The 17654-nt window shown below is 43.1% G+C and overlaps 1 protein-coding gene across 1 annotated transcript in view; it reads right to left on the bottom strand.

Annotated features, from left to right (window-relative positions):
- Positions 1 to 17654, bottom strand: part of LOC140730332 (ALK tyrosine kinase receptor-like) — a 1251709-nt gene that overhangs the window by 61929 nt on the left and 1172126 nt on the right. Inside the window, exons 19-20 of the mRNA XM_073050601.1 lie at positions 16514 to 16612; positions 14821 to 15007 (exon numbers count right to left, since the gene is read on the bottom strand). Coding sequence (XP_072906702.1) covers positions 14821 to 15007; positions 16514 to 16612 — 286 coding nt within the window. The remainder of the gene's footprint in view (positions 1 to 14820; positions 15008 to 16513; positions 16613 to 17654) is intronic.

Below are 17654 nucleotides of genomic sequence, written 5' to 3'. Positions count from 1 at the left end.
GAATAACCAGCAGGGGTACAGACTACCCTTGCCCCCACACCCGTATTAGTTCAGAGCTCAAACCAAATTTATTATCCAAGTATGTATACCATGTACAACCTGGAGATTCATTTTCTTGCAGGCAGCCACAAAACAAAGAAACACAAGGGAGTCCATGAAAAACCACAGAACAGAGACTGGCAAACATCAAAAACAGCAAATCGTGTAAATAATTTTAAAACCTCATAAATGAAATCATAAAGAATAAGAAGCTCATTAGGACAATATAAAGAATCACACAGGTAGAAGATAATTGTGTTTAACAGTCCTCTCTAAAAGTGGTTATATTTTAATATTTAAAAAGTAATATATTTTATTACTGTATGCTTGATAAATGACTCTTCCTTCACATTTGAAGTTTATTTTTTTACCATAACATCTTGATGACAACTTTAGGTCTGAAGTTGGGGTTTTTCAGTTAAATAAGATGTGCTAAAGTAGTAAACTTGAGTTTTCATGCACAAACAATCCCTTCTCCAAATTGATGGAGCAGGATCTCCTATATTATAGCAGAAGGGCAAATGTGGCCTCCAGACTCCAGAAGTGCTGTAAAAAGGTCCAGATATTCTACAGCAGAGAGAGGACAAGGTGTCATGTATGATAGAAAAGGGTTACATGGTCAGAAGTTCCTGGCTGGCAGCACTTCATTCAGATTATTGACTACATGTCACTGGTGGCAATATTCAGATCAGTTGCCCTTCTGACAGTGGGCCACTGGACCACCCTATAGAGTACCACACCACAGCAGAATGCAACAGTCCTTATGCAGGGTTTCCTCCTGAAATATTGACTACCCCTTTCCTCCCACAGATGATACCCAACCCGCTGAGTTCTGCCAGCAAATTGTTTCTTCTTCTGGATTCCAGCGTCTTCAACAGATCAGAGCTTTACTGGAGAATGGGTCACGGTTGCCTGAAGCAGGAGCACAGAGTGGTGATTTTGACATACTGAAGAGCGGTCTTCCTTGGTATTGGAGAATCAGTGGCCAGAGACGATGTGTACTGTGCTATGACTGACTGGCACATTGAAACTCCGATTAAGTGATGCTGTTGAGATCGGAAGTCACAGCTACCCACAGCTCCAGTGTAAATGTGGAAGTGACCACATGCTGCCACCATTCAGCTGGGAATGGACTCTTTCCTCAAAGTGGCTGGCAGTGTTACTGTTCGAGTCACTGATCTATAGAGGACAGCTGGATAGGCCTGGTAGTCAGCTTTTGAAATACCTGGCTTCCTAAGCCACCCATTGCTGATGGAGGCCCATAAGCCCTTAAGACAAAGGAGCAGAAGTTGGCCATTCGGCCCATCGAGTCCGCTCCGTTATTTCATCATGAGCTGATCCAATCTCCCCTTTAGTCCCACTCTCCCGCCTTCTCACCATAACCTTTGACGCCCTGACTACTCAAATACCTATCAATCTCTGCCTTAATCTCTGCCTCCACTGCCGCCCATGGCAACAAATTCCAGAGATTCACCACCCTCTGGCTAAAAAAGATTTTTTCACATCTCTGTTCTGAATGGGCACCCTGCAATCCTCAAGTCATGTCCTCTCATACTAGACTCCCCCACCATGGGAAGCAACTTTGCCACATCCACTCTGTCCATGCCTTTCAACATTAGAAATGTTTCTATGAGGTCTCCTCTCATTCTTCTAAACTCCAAGGAGTACAGTCCAAGAGCGGTCAAACGTTCCTCATATGTTAACCCTCTCAATCCTAGAATCATTCTAATGAATCTTCTCTGAACCCTCTCCAATGTCAGCACATCCTTTCTTAAATAAGGAGCCCAAAACTGCACACAGCATTCCAAGTGAGGTCTTACCAGTGCCTTATAGAGCCTCAACATCACATCCCTGCTCCTATACTCTATTCATAAGAACATAAGAACATACATAAGAGATAGGAGCAGGAGTAGGCCAATCGGCCCCTCAAGCCTGCTCCGCCATTCAACAAGATCATGGCTGATCCAATCTTAACTCTAGTTTTCACCGAATCCCACAAGGCAACAGTGCCAACCAACAGGGCACTATGCCGCCCATTTTATTTTATTATTCATCCCGCCCAAACCCATGTGATCACCTGGGGGAAAAAAACCGAGTTGCCAATTGAGGAGAAAAAATCTGGAAAATTCCTCTCCGACCCATCCAGGCTATCGAAAACTGGTCCAGGAGATCACATGGCTGATCTAAACCTAGCCTCGTGTCCACTTACCTGCTTGCTCACCGTATCCCCTAATGCCATTTTTATCCAGGAAAATATCTATATCCGTTTTGAATTTATTGAGTGTAGTAGCTTCCACAGCTCTCTGGGGCAGTAAATTCCACAGCCCCACTACCCTCTGAGTGAAGAAATTTCTCCGCATCTCAGTCCTGGAACGGCATCCCCTTATTTTAAGATTATGCCCCCTAGTCCTAGTTTCACCCATCATTGGGAACATTCTCCTCGCATCCACCCGATCAAGCCCCTTCACAATCTTATATGTTTCAATAAGATCGCCTCTCATTCTTCGGAACTCCAATGAGTAGAGTCCCAATCTACTCAACCTCTCATCATACATCAACCCACCCATCCCTGGAATTAACCTAGTGAACCTTCTCTGCACTGCCTCGAGAGCCAGTATGTCCTTTCTTAAATATGGACACCAGAACTGCACGCAGTACTCCAGGTGTGGTCTCACCAATACCCGGTACAACTGCAGTAAGACCTCCCTGTTCTTATACTCTATCCCCCTAGCAATAAAAGCCAGCATTCCATTGGCCTTCTTGACCACCTGCTGCACTTGTATACTAACTTTTTGTGTTTCCTGCACCAGGACCCCCAGATCCCTTTGCACAGAAGCACTTTCCAGTTTCTCTCCATTTAGATAATAACTTGCTCTATTATTTTTCCTGCCGAAGTGCAAGACCTCACACTTGTCAGTATTATATTTCATCTGCCAAATGTCTGCCCAATCACTCAGCCTATCTATGTTCCCCTGCAGGGTTTCAATGTCCTCCGCACTCATTAAACTCCCTCCCATCTTTGTGTCATCAGCAAACTTCGATACGTTGCACTTAGTCCCTTTCTCCAAATCATTAATATAGATTGTAAAGAGTTGGGGTCCCAACACCAACCCCTGCGGAACACCACTAGTCACCAACTGCCAGTCTGAGAATAAACCATTTATCCCAACTCTCTGTTTTCTGTTAGAAAGCCAATCCTCCACCCATGCCAGAATATTATCCCCAATCCCATGATTTTTTACTTTAAGTAATAATCTTTGGTGTGGCACCTTGTCAAATGCCTTTTGGAAGTCCAAATACACCACATCCACTGGTTCCCCTTTATCTACCCTATATGCTATGTCCTCAAAGAACTCCAACAAATTTGTCAAACATGACTTCCCTTTTGTAAAGCCATGCTGACTTTGTCCTATTAAGCTATGTTTATCCAAATGCCCTGTTACTGTTTCCTTAATTATCGATTCCAACATTTTGCCAACCACAGATGTTAGGCTAACTGGCCTATAATTCCCAGCCTTCTGTCTATTGCCCTTTTTAAATAAAGGAGTTACATTAGCATTTTTCCAATCTGCCGGGACCATTGCTGAGTCCAGCGAGTTTTGAAAAATTATCACTAATGCGTCCACAATCCCGACCGCCACTTCCCTTAAGACCCTAGGATGCAAGCCATCTGGTCCAGGGGATTTATCCACCTTCAGTCCCATTAATTTATCAAGTACCATTTCCTTGGTGATTTGAATCGTAGTTAGCTTCTCTCCCCCTAGAGCCCCCTGTTTATCCAGTGTTGGGATATTTTGAGTGTCCTCTACTGTAAAAACTGATACAAAATATTTGTTCAGCGTTTCTGCCATCTCCATGTCCCCTACCATTAATTTCTTGGTCTCATCTTCTAGGGGACCAACATTTACTTTAGCCACCCTTTTTCTTTTTATGTAACTATAAAAACTCTTACTATCTGCTTTTATGCTTTTCGCCAATTTACTTTTATAATCTATCTTCTCCTTCTTAATCAATCTTTTTGTTATTTGCTGCTGATCTTTAAAAGCTTTTCGATCTTCAATCTTCCCACTAGATTTAGCTACCTTATATAACTTTCTTTTTAGTCGTATACTTTGCTTTATTTCTTTACTTAGCCACGGATAACTATTTTTTCTTTTACACCCTTTTTTCTTCAGTGGAATATATTATTCTTGATAGTTGTAAAATAACTCCTTAAATATACACCACTGATCAAGTACCGATCTACCCTTTAATCTATTTTCCCAATCCATCTTAAGCAATTCCGCTCTCATACCATCATAGTCTCCTTTATTTAAGCTCAGTACGCTCATTCCTCTAGAAATGAATGCCAACATTGCATTCGCCTTCTTCACCACCGACTCAACCTGGAGGTTAACCTTAAGGGTATTCTGCACGAGGACTCCCAAGTCCTGTTGCATCTCAGAACTTTCAATTCTCTCCCCATTTAAATAATAGTCTGCCCGTTTATTTCTTCTACCAACGTGCATGACCGTACACTTTCCAACAATGTAATTCATTTGTCACTTCTTTGCCCATTCCCCCAATCTATCCAAGTCTCTCTGCAATCTCCCTGTTTCCTCAGCACTACCAGCCCCTCCACCTATCTTTGTATCATCAGCAAACTTAGCCACAAAGCCATCTATTCCATAATACAAATCGTTGATATACAACGTAAAAAGAAGCGGCCCCAACACGGACCCTTGTGGAACACCACTGGTAACCGGCAGCCAACCAGAATGGGATACCTTTATTCCCACTCTCTGTTTCCTGCCAATCAACCAACGCTCTATCCATGTATGTAACTTTCCCGTAATTCCATGGGCTCTTATCTTGTTTAGCAGCCTCATGTGCGGCACCTTGTCAAAGGCCTTCTGCAAATCCAAATACACAACCTCCACTGCATCTCCCTTGTCTAGTCTACTTGTAATTTCCTCAAAAAATTGCACTAGGTTTTTCAGGCAGGATTTTCCTTTAAGGAAACCATGTTGAGTTCTGCCTATCTTGTCATATGCCTTCAGGTACTCCGTAACCTCATCCGTGACAATCGACTCCAACAACTTCCCAACCAGCGATGTCAAGCTAACAGGACTATAATTTCCTTTTTGCTTCCTTGCCCCCTTCTTAAATAGCAGAGTGACATTTGCAATCTTCCAGTCCTCCGGAACCAGGTCAGAATCTATCGACTTTTGAAAGATCATTGCTAATGCCTCTGCAATCTCCACTGCTACTTCCTTCAGAACACAAGGGTGCATTCCATCTGGTCCAGGTGATTTATCTGCCCTTAGACTATTCAGCTTCCTGAGTACTTTCTCTGTTGTAATTGTGACTGTGCATATTTCTCTTCCCTGACACCCTTGAATGTCCGGTATACTGCTGATGTCTTCCTCAGTGAAGACTGATGCAAAATACTCGTTCAGTTCCTCCGCCATCTCCTTATCTCCCATTAGAATTTCTCCAGCATCATTTTCTATCGGTCCTATATCTACTCTCACCTGTCTTTTACTCTTTATATACTTGAAAAAACTTTTAGTATCCTCTTTGATATTATTTGCTGGCTTCTTTTCATAGTTCATCTTTGCCTTCTTAATGACCTCCTTAGTTTCCTTTTGTAAGTCTTTAAAAACTTCCCAATCCTCTGTCTTCCCACTAATTTTTGGTTCCTTGTATGCCCTCTGCTTTGCTTTTACTTTGGCTTTGACTTCTCTATCAGCCACGGTTGCATCCTTTTTCCATTCGAAAATTTCTTCTTCTTTGGAATATATCTGTCTTGCACCTTCCTCACTTCTCGCATAAACTCCAGCCACTGCTGCTCTGCCGTCCCTCCCGCTAGTGTCCCTTTCCAGTCAACCTTGGCCAGTTCCTCTTTCATGCCACTGTAATTTCCTTTACTCCACTGAAATACCGACACATCGGATTTCGGCTTCTCTTTCTTAAACTTCACAGTGAACTCAATCATATTGTGATCACTGCCTCCTAAGGGTTCCTTCACTTCCATCTCTCTAATCACTTCTGGTTCATTACACAATACCCAATCCAGTACAGCCGATTCCCTAGTGGGCTCAACAACAAGCTGTTGTGAAAAGCCATCTCTTAGACATTCTACAAATTCTCTCGAGATCCAGTGCCGACCTGATTTTCCCAATCCACTCGCATGTTAAAATCCCCCACAATTATCATAACACTGCCCTTCTGGCAAGCCTTTTCTATTTCCTGTTGTAATTTGTTGTCCACATCACTACAGCTGTTTGGAGGCCTGTAGATAAATGGCATCAGGGTCCTTTTATCCCTGCAATTTCTTAGCTCAACCCATAAAGATTCTGTACCTTCTGATCCTATGTCAACTCTTTCGAATGATTTAATATCATTTCTTACCTTTAAAGCCACGCCACCCCCTCTGCCTACCTGCCTATCCTTCCGATACACCGTGTATCCTTGGACATTCAGCTCCTAGAGACATGCATCCTTTAGCCATGTCTCAGTGATGGCCACAATATCATACCTGCCAATCTGTAACTGTACAACAAGATCATTCGCCTTATTCCTTATGCTGCGTGCATTTAAGTATAACACCTTAAGTCCAGTACTTGGTACTTTTTGCATTGATTGCACTGCAACTCATCCCAATGGCTGCAAATTTGCTCCATCACCTGCCTGTCCTTCCTGACATCCTTACTGCTCACTACCTGAGATCTATTTCTGTTTTCCCTCTTCTCCGCTCCATCATTCCAGTTCCCATCCCCCTGCCAAATTAGTTTAAACCCTCCCTAACAGCTCTATTAAACCTTCCCGCCAGGATATTGGTCCCCCTAGGATTCAAGTGTAACCTGTCCTTTTTGTACAGGTCACACCTGCCCCAAAAGAGGTCCCAGTGATCCAGAAACTTGAATCCCTGCCCCCTGCTCCAATCCCTCAGCCACGCATTTATCCTCCATCTCATTCCATTCCTACTCTCACTGTCGCGTGGCACAGGCAGTAATCCCGAGATTACTACCTTTGCGGTCCTTCTTCTCAACTGCCTTCCTAACTTCTTATATTCTCCTTTCAGGACCTCTTCCCTTTTCCTACCTATCTCATTGGTACCTTTATGTACCACAACCTCTGGCTCCTCACCCTCCCACTTCAGGATATCTTGGACGTGATCAGAAACATCCCGGACCCTGGCACCAGGGAGGCAAACTACCATCCAGGTCTCCTGATTGCATTCACAGAATCACCTATCTGACCCCCTAACTATCGAGTCCCCTATTACTACTGCCTTCCTCTTCCTTTCCCTACCCTTCTGAGCTACAGGGCCGGACTCTGTGCCAGAGGCACGGCCACTGTTGCTTCCCCCAGGTAGGCTATCCCTCCCTCAATAGTATTCAAACAGGAGTACTTATTGTCAAGAGATACAGCCACTGGGGTACTCTCTAGTACCTGACACTTCCCCTTCCCCCTCCTAACCGTGACCCACCTGTCTGCCTCCCGTAGCCCCGGAGTGACCACCTGCCTGTAACTCCTCTCTATCAATTCCTCACTCTCCCTGACCAGACGAAGGTCATCGAGGTGCAGCTCCAGTTCCCTAACACGGTCCCTTAGGAGCTGTAGCTCGGCGCACCTGGCGCAGATGTGGACGTCCGGGAAGCCAGGAGACTCCAGGACCTCCCACATCCGACACCGAGAACAACAAGCTGCCCTCACACTCATACTTCCCCTTTCCTCAAATAACAGGAAAAACTGAAACCTGAACCTACCTTGCCTCACCACTTCCGCCTAAGAATATTCATTCTAAATGGGAACCAGGACCACTTCATGTTCCCATGCCGTTCACTGCCAAACGGGGAGGCCGATGTCTGTCTGCACACCAAAGGAGACAATGGAGCAATAGGGAGTCTAAGTGGCCCATGGGTTATTGTCTTGTATTGTTTCTGCCTTATATTAGGATTGCCTCTCGCTCAACCACAAGGAGCTCCCAGCTGGCTGGGGAAATGCTTGAGTTTGTTGCAACCTAACTTGGAAGGATAGGTAGGAGAAAAAAAGTCAGATTTGATCACAAATTGTACGTTCAAGACAGATGGTTTCAAGAGAGAAGCACAGTTAGAGGTCAGAGTGGACTTCCAAAGAGGAGCCATAAAAATATCATGGAAGTCAAGAGTAGTAGTAGTGGTATTGCAATCACTCAAGTATGATATTCCCCTAAGGGGTTGTCTACTGTTGGGTCCTCATGTGGCTGTAGAGGCTGATCCAGGATCCATATACTCTGACGCAGTGTGGATGCGAGTAAGTGGTGGCTGTGGTTAGTGGTTGGGTCTTCTGGTTGTTTTTTCTCTCCTTTCACTGCTGCCGCCTGTTCACTGCACAGTGATTGCTCTCATGTAGCGCAACTCCCTCTTGAACAGAGTTGCCACCCGTGCATCTATTGAGTGCAATATCTTCCTGGGTTTTAGATGTAATGTTGAATTTCTTCAGGCAGATTTTGCTGTTATCTTTGAAGCATTTCTTTGCCTACCAGGGGCTCACTGACCTTCCTCCAACTGGGACCAAAGAATCTGTTTGGGGAGACACGAGTTAGGCACCTGACTGACATGACCCATCCATTGGAGCTGGTGTTGCTTCATTGAAGTGGAAATGGTATTCATGTTGGCTTCCACCAGCAACGTTAGTGCATCTGTCCTTAAGTTGATCCTCAAAATCCTTTGGTGGTATTGTTCCAGGGCTTTCAGGTGTCTACTGTAGATGTACTGAAGTCAAGAACTACATGTTGAAAGTGGGTAACATTAATCCAAAAGTTTGTGTAGTTCAATAGGCAGGTGATCCTCAAGAGGTTACTGATTGAAAATGTGTAGGGCAAGCAAACATTTGAGCTACACAATTGACTCAGTGATGTCACCATTGCTGGACAAAACATGAGTCAGAAGTTGCAGGAGTCTAGTAACTGAGTGGTTGACACACACCCACAGGGAGAGAGTTTGGGCAATTGAGGTGGAAATTTCAGGAATGACTAAAGCTCCTCTGATATTGAAAGGCTCACAGAGACCAAGAGACCAGCAAATCAAGGGAATTCAGCTCATGTAAGTTCATAATTCCTAAGTGTACCTGGACTGGACAAGAGTATAGAAACAACTCTACAGGAATGAGAAGGTACAAATCCAGCAGAATACACATGCCCTATAGAATGGATGAGGCTCAGAAACACTCAGAATTCTGCAGATGCTGTAAATATTGAACAACACATACAAACAGCAGGAGGAACTCAACAGGTCAGGTAGTGTTATGGGGAGGGGCAATAAACAGACAACACTTTGCACTGAGACACTTCTCTTTCTTCCACAGGTTGTTTTGTAGCTCCAGAAACTAACCTAAAGAAAAATGCGAACCACAGGAAAATGTATCCACTTTATTTTACTTGAATGAAGAGCTCACATATGATGTGTGTGCGCCCTTATCTCCTGGTGCCGTCACAACAAGCTTTTTGCACCGATCTTTTTGGTGATTGCTCATCTTGCGGTGTGTCTTGCGCATCTGAAACCTGGCAGAGCCCGTCCCTCTCCAGGTTTTTGGAGTCAGCTGGATTCGAACTCGGGAGCCTTCACTCCAATGTCCGGCACTGATGCCACTACGCCATCAGCCTGCCTCACATATGATATGGTGGTGTAAGGTCAGAAGTGAGAGATTTAAAAGAAACATTAGGGGCAGCTTTGACATGAAAAGTAGTTCAGGGGCTAAGCACAAACCTGTGCTAATGGAGATTATGGCGAAGATGTCGTTGCCTATTTGAACCAGTCTGCAAGTGAGGAAATTGAGGATCCTGTTGCACAAGGTCTTGAAGCTTACTGATTACTGTTGACGAGATGATAGTATTGAATGATGAGTTATAGTCATTAAAGAGCATTCTGATGTATGCATAGGTGTATACACCTATGTCAGGATGCTGCTCATCGACTATAGCTCAGCATTCAACACCATCATTCCCACAATCCTGATTGACAAGTTACAGAACCTGGGCCTCTGTACCTCCCTCTGCAATTGGATCCTCGACTTCCTAACTGGAAGACCACAATCTGTGTGAATTGGTGATAATAACTCCTCCTCGCTGACAACAAACACTGGTGCACTTCAGGGGTGTGTGCTTAGCCCACTGCTCTACTCTATATGCGCATGACTGTGTGGCTAGGCATAGCTCAAATACCATCTATAAATTTGCTGATGATACAACCATTGTTGGTAGAATCTGAGGTGTAGACGGGAGGGTGTACAGGAGTGAGATATGCCAACTAGTGGAGTGGTGTCACTGCAACAACCTGGCACTCAATATCAGTGAGACAAAAGAGCTGATTGTGGACTTCAGGAAGGGTAAGATGAAGGAACACATACCAATCCTCATAGAGGGGTCAGAAGTGGGGAGAGTGAGCAGCTTCAAGTTCCTGGGTGTCAAGATCTCTGAGTATCTAATCTGGTCCCAACATATCGATGCAATCATAAAGGAGGCAAGATAGTGACTATATTTTGTTAGGAGTTTGAAGAGATTTGATATGTCAACGTATACACTCCAAAACTTCTATAGATGTACTGGTGGAGAGCATTCTGACAAGCTGCATCATTGTCTGGTACTGGGGGGTGGGGGGGGAGTGGTGGGGTGGCTATTGCACAGGACCAAAAAAAGCTGCAGAAGGTTGTAAATTTAGTCAGCTCCATCTTGGGTGCTAGCCTATAAAGTACCCAGGACATCTTCAAGGAGCGGTGTCTCAGAAAGGCAGCAACCATTATTAAAGACTCCCAGCACCCAAGGCAAGCCCTTTTCTCATTGTTACCATCAGGTAGGAGGTACAGAAGCCTGAAGACACACACTCAGCGATTCAGGAACAGCTTCTTCCCCTCAGTCATCCGATTCTTAAATGGACATTGAACCCATGAACAGTACCTCAATTTTTTAAGATACATTATTTCTGATTTTTGCACAATTTTAATCTATTCAATACAGTATACATGTACTGTAAATTGATTTTTTCTTCTTCTTCCATATTATGCATTGAATTGAGCTGCTGCTGCTAAGTTAACAAATTTCACGACACATGCCAGTGATAATAAACCTGATTCTGATTCTGTTGCTGGGGCTGTCCAGATGTTCCAGGGTTGAATGCAGAGCCAATGAGATGGCACTTACTGTGGACCTTTTGTGCCAGTAGGCAAATTGGAGCAGATCCAAGTCACTTCTCAGGCAACTGATATGTTTCATCACTAACCTCCGAAAACACTTCATCATCACTGTGGACGCAAGTGCTACTGGACAAGGGGCAGGTTACCATGTTTTTCTTGGGCATCAGTGCTTGATGCAAATGGGTACCTAAGGTTAAAGATCTGAGTGAACATTCCAGCTAGTTGTTGAGACAGGATTCATCCTCCTGAAGAATGGTCCTACTTTGGCCTCAGAGACTGAAATGACTGTGGACGTTGGTGACATTTTCTCCATATTTTGGCAGTTACAGTGAGCTTAGGAGGCACTAAGCTCAAATCTTTAGGCCTCTGGAATCAAGCTGCTGTTGTTGCCTATGTTACTTGATTTCACTTTGTATGAGGTGATAGCATTCAAGCCCTGACACAGCTGTCGAGCATCCTTCATTGATTCAAGTTTAATGAAATTGCCACTTTTCCTGGGCTTTCCAGAGATTGAAGCTGGACCTCTTGTAACTTACTTTGTCACCAAATTTGAAGGCCTCTTGTATGCCCTCAACAGATTGCGAATCTGATGGCTTCTGGCTGGGGAAAAAACTGATTGATTTTGTGGGGACATGTGCCTATGACTGCTTTGATAAAGTCTGTGACAACTGTGGTGTATTCATTCAGATCCAAAGATCAGTTCCTGAACATGGCCCAGTCCACTGACTCGAAGCAATCCAACAGCCTCTCCTCTGCTTCCTGTGTTCTCTTTATTTTCCTAATCTCTGGAGCCTTGCTCTTTAGCCTCTGCCTATATGCAGCTAGGAGAAGGACAACCAGGTGATCAGATTTCCTGAAATGCACTCTAGGCATGGAATGGTAGGCATTCCTTATCTTAGTATATTAGTGGTCTACTACATTGGGACTTCTGGTGCTATATGTTATATGCTGATTATAATTAGTCAGTAATTTCTTCAAATAAGCCTGATTGGAGATTCTGACTATGATTTGAAATGTGTTGGAATGGACCATTTCTTGTTTGGTGAGAACATCATGCAATATCTCAAGCGCTTAACTACAGTTGACCGCTAGTGGTATACAAACTGCAGTCAGGATCACGCAGGAGAACTCTCTTGGTGAATAGAACGGTTGGCATTTGATTATTAGGTGTTCAAGGTCGGGGGAACACAAGAAAGACAAAACTGCTACATTGGTGCACAACACACACCTCCACCTTTTGCCTTTTTTGAAACAGAAGTTTGGTCCGTCTTCTGTAATGTGTATGAGGAGCCTTTGTGTCTGATTGTTGTATCTGACATACTCTGAGTAAGCCATGTCTCGGTAAAACACAAAACACAACAATTCCTGATTTCCCTTGCCCTTAGGTCTTCAATTTTGTTCTCCAGTGACTGTATGTTTTCTAACAAGATGCTGGGTAGAGGGGGTCCTCTTCCCTCTGCAATTCAGCCTGGCTTGGAGTCCTTTTCTTCCTGCTTTGCTTCTGGTGATGGTGATGAAACTTCGTCCCCTTAAGGTGAATGTGAGAGGAATCTTCTTTACTCAGAAGGTGGTGGGAGTGTGAAACAAATGGCTTAGCAGAATTGGTGGATGCAGGTTCAATTTCAACACTTAAGAGAAATTTGGATTGGTGCATGGATGGGAGTGGTATGGAGGGAGTAATGTGGGTACAAGTTGCTGGGCAGATTAAGAATTCGGCACAGATTAGCTGAAGGCCTGTTTCTGTGTTGTAGTGTTCTATGATTCTATGACTCTAGGTTTCTGACATTTGAACTCCATTGGAGGACTTTGGGAGGGAATCCCTGCTACATTGCTATTTCTCTGATTTAGAAGGAAATTTTAAAATGATCAAAACTTCACCTTCGTTAAACAACAGAAATGGAAGCAGCAGTAAGTTATCTAACCTATACATTTTCTGCCATTGAATAAGGTCAATGCTGGCTCTTTTTAAATTGAAGATTCACTATACTGAGTGCATAAATATCTTCATCTTGATTCCCAATGTCAACAGCCTATTTTGAGAGTGTGATCTCATTTCTGGACTTGAAAACTTTAACTCTGCATCTATTCTTCTGAGCTCCTTAAGAATTCTGTAAATTTCTCATACACGTATACTTCTAAACTCAAGAGAGGGTTACCTTAGTCTCCTCACGCAAGTCTGTCGGAATCAATCTTGTGAATTTTCACTGTATACTCCCTTGGTTGCAAAAATATTCATTTTTGTAAGGGTTTACTACTTCCTACAAAGGATATTGTTTTGGGAGAAGCTCTGCCCCTGCTACATGCCTTTGTAAGCAGCAATACCAAAGAGCCCACTGACACTACAGTTACAAATCAAAAATATATTTGTAGATTAGAGCTAGGTGGCCAGGATAAACACACGATGTTCTGATTAAAATGGAGAGAAAACAACTCAGAAACTCCCAGTTACCAAAACAAAAGTTGAAACTCATCCATTGAGATCCAATTTTCAGATTCAAGTAGGATAAATGCAGAATATGATTAGATAATTAAATGGTAAGATAATCACAAAAGATGCATCTAAATGAGATAACTTTTAGCTTCTAATTACTGGGTACATGCCAACTCCTAAGAACTGATCCCATTCCCCTGTTATTTATTCTTGTTTTTTCCTGTTAAAAATATTAATTGACTGTGTTTTTTAAGTTATTATGGATTTGAAATCCACTCCTACTTCTGATATTAAAATGTGTGGCTTAAGTATCTACTGGGTGAAACAAATGCTTTAAAGTCCCTTTTGTTCTTCTGGTGCTGATCTTGAATTTATGCCACTGAGCAATACATTTCTCTCCCACAGGAGCTGAAAGAAGAATTCATTATGCATCTCTTTCAAATTGGTTTAGAAGAGCGAGAGCATCCAGTTTGAGGCTCTTAGTTATCTCAGGGGCTTGAATGTAGGGGTACATCCAATACTCAGTCTTGTGCCCGGTTCTGATGTTGCAAGGGGCTGGCAGAGCATATTGACAAATTGCAAAAAAATTGTTCCATTGCTCAGGGTAACTGAATAAGGAATGCAACCAGGCTGCAGGCATTGCAGAAGGAGGCCGTTAAGCATACCTGAACCCTGCTTGCATAGATTGATTTCCAGCTAAGTGAATTTTAGAGAAAGCTTGTCTTGTTGCTTGTAGTTTCAAGGACTACATATCAGGCTGCAAACATGCTTCATTCTTGAGGACAATCAATGTTGCCCTAATGAAAAAAAAACAATCTTGCTCTGTTGCCTTTAATAGGAAGTGGTATTCTGACCCATGTGTAGGGTGCGTACATGGAGGGCACAAGAAAAGAAATCACCTGGTGTTACAATTCAGCAGTACATGATGGAATCCTTAGCTTTTATGCTCCCCTACAGGAAGAGAGGTTGCCCACACTCATTTCAGCTTGTCTGAGGAAACATGCCCAATGTTTTGGAACACATTTCACAGAGAAAAGTGAGGGAAAAATAATAAGGACACTATTTTCATTGTGTGATTCTTTTCTTACCAGCAACTACTAATAAAGAAAGCAGTGTCGAGGTGCTGGTCTTTACTATCTCAACCCACACCGTGAAAGTAGCTAAATTATGTCTCCAACCATTGTTTTACTCACCGGATGAGCAGTATGTTTTTCCGGGGAACCTCCTTGAGATCGCTGATGGAAGTAGTTTTCCCAGCAAAGCAGTAGTTGGGATTGTAGTCAGTCATAATGGTGGAAGTTCGCAGTTTGCTGAGCTTGTAATCAGGACTCTGCAGTTCCATCTGCATGGCTTGCAGCTCTTGGTGCTTGAGTCGGTACACTGCCAAAAATATTTTTAACAGCTTATGAATGACCATTTTTCATACTTAAAGGTGAAGCATCAATTGTTATGTGAATAATAAGACTGTGTGAAAGCAAACTATCCCTCTTTAAGGAGAACTGTTCTTTGGTTACTAACAGAATGAAATATTGGAATGTGCCGGAAGCCTAGAGGGAAAAGTCCAATTTCTGAGTGTGTCATTGGAGGCACTGACCCAGGTACTACGTAGAGGATTGTCCTGTTATCCCTCAGGTGACAAGATTCTATGGCCAATACCTTCACTTTCTCAAAACTCTTAAGGAAATTCAGCATGACCCCAATGACCCTCACCAATTATTCAGATGCACCATTGAAAGCATCTGTAAACAGCAGGAAAGAAACTATCCTTGAGTCTGCTGGTACAGACTTCCAAGCAACTGCTAAGTTGTAACACCACGTGATTTCTTTTCTTTTTCTCAAAGTACACAAGTCAGGGCATTGTTTCTTCTTTGCAGCAACAACAGAAGATTGTTTTTTCTGTTAGGGCAGGGTTGACTGTTCTCAGGAAATGGAGCATATTTACAGCCCAACTACAAGCAACAAGAAAAGATCTTTTACATTTCACTTTACTGGAAATGCATCTAGGTGAGCAGGATTCAATATGTTGTGTGGCCTCGTTCTGCAATGTTTCTCAACCTACTGCCTGGATACATTCCTTCCTCAGATACTCTGAGCAAAGCTACTGGAGGCTGCAACCTTTTTGCAATTTGTCAAAGAGCTCAACATGGCCTTTGCAGCTCATCAGAACCAAGCACCAGCCTGGATATGAGGTGTACCATTACACTCAGGCCCCTGTGGTAACTAGGCGCCTCAGACTGGATGTTCTCACACTTGTAAACCAATTTGGACAAGATGCTTAAAAATAGAGAATTCTTTCAGATCCTGTGAGGAAGAAGTGAATTGCTCAGTCTTGTTGGGCAACAGCTTTGTATGGCAACTGCTCTTGCTCAAACCGTGAAGAATGACAAAAGTTTTAAATACAGCCCTGAAGATACAAGAGCTTGGAAGTCTGTAACACCAGACTCAAGAACAGCTGTTCTGCTATTTATCACTTTTGAACAGGCCTCTCACATACTAAAGGAGTGTTCTTTCTCTGATTACCTCCCTCATCAGGGCACTTCATTTGTTACTGCGTTGCACTTCCTCTGTAGCTGTAGCACTTCATTCTGAATTCCGTTTTCTTTTACTATCATGTTCTGCCCGGATGGCATACAAACACAGCTTTCTCCCTTTATCTTTGTAAAAATGGCAGTAATAAACAAATAAACCAACAATAAATCTATTAACTTCTCTTGGAATTCATCTGTCTTCAGAGTGCCACCAATGCATTCCTTTGAGAAAGGTTATTTTTAATCAGATTGGGATGGAAAGGACCTAAAGTTAGGATTATTTTCTGGGTTATGCTGGATGATAGAGAGGAATCCTTAGGTACCTCAACACAAACTATATCCCAAAGGTTGTACCCACCGATCATGATTCCTGAGAAGGCAAGCAGCAGAGCAGCTACCACGACCGACAACACAACAGAAAGCACAAGAGAAAATGGCAGGTGATTGTCCGGAGGAACTAGGCAAAAAGAAAGAGTATGAGAAAACAACCAACAAAGTAAGAAATCATCTGAATTGTATTCCTGGTCTTACTCATCATCATCATCATCATCATCTGAATTATAATCTTGGTCTTGCTCATCATCATCCCCAATCTATTTATGAAGTATGCACTGGCCTCCACCTTTCATCACTAAGCTACCCAGAGTGCTCCAGGTTCCAGAGTTCTTCACCATCATCTTTGACCATTTCTTGGCCAACACATCTGTAGCACATCCAATAATTTAATTTAGATTGTGAGGTTGGATATCCTGTAAAGTGCTTCACTCCTAAGATACCCAGTGTTCTGATGGAAGATCTTTAGCCTGAAATACAAACAGCAACTTCTGGAAATGCCCAGTGAGCCAGGCATCTATGGTTCTTTGACTGGGAATGTTGACTATTTCTCTTTGTATACATGATACCTGACTTGCTGAGTGTTTCTAGCATTTCCTGCTTTAACAGAAAACCCTCATTCCAATCGTGAAATACATAGATAGAGCAGGCAGCTTGTTTCCTAGGGTGGAAGTGTCAAATACTAGAGGGCATAGCTTTAAGGTGAGAGGAAGAAAATTTAAAAGTGATTTAAAGAGGCAGTATTTCCCAGGTGCATAGAAAATGGAGGGTGTCTGTCAGCTGCCGGCTGAAGTGATGGAAGCCGATACAATAGGAATGTTTAAGTGGCATTTAGACAGGTACATGGATAGGAAGGGAATGAAGAGATACAGACTACAATTGGGAATAGTTTGGACTGGCACCGTGGTTGAGCACAGACTCTGTGGACTGAAAGGGCCTGTCCCTGTGATCTTGCGCTCTACGTACTACCGGTGGTGACAGAAATGACATTGATGCTTGAGGCTGTTGCCTTCGCACTGATTCAAAACTTTAATTCTCTTTTTACTTCCAGAAATACTGTCTGGCCTGCCGAAATTTCACAAAAACTCCAAGAAACAGAAACAGGCGAGGACCACATCGTGCTTGCTACAATATTTAGCAAGATCATGGCTAATCCTTCACCTCAT

This window comes from Hemitrygon akajei, chromosome 7 (assembly GCF_048418815.1).
Source record: "Hemitrygon akajei chromosome 7, sHemAka1.3, whole genome shotgun sequence".
Classification (NCBI taxonomy): Eukaryota; Metazoa; Chordata; class Chondrichthyes; order Myliobatiformes; family Dasyatidae; genus Hemitrygon; species Hemitrygon akajei.
This window is presented reverse-complemented; position numbering and strand designations above follow the sequence as displayed.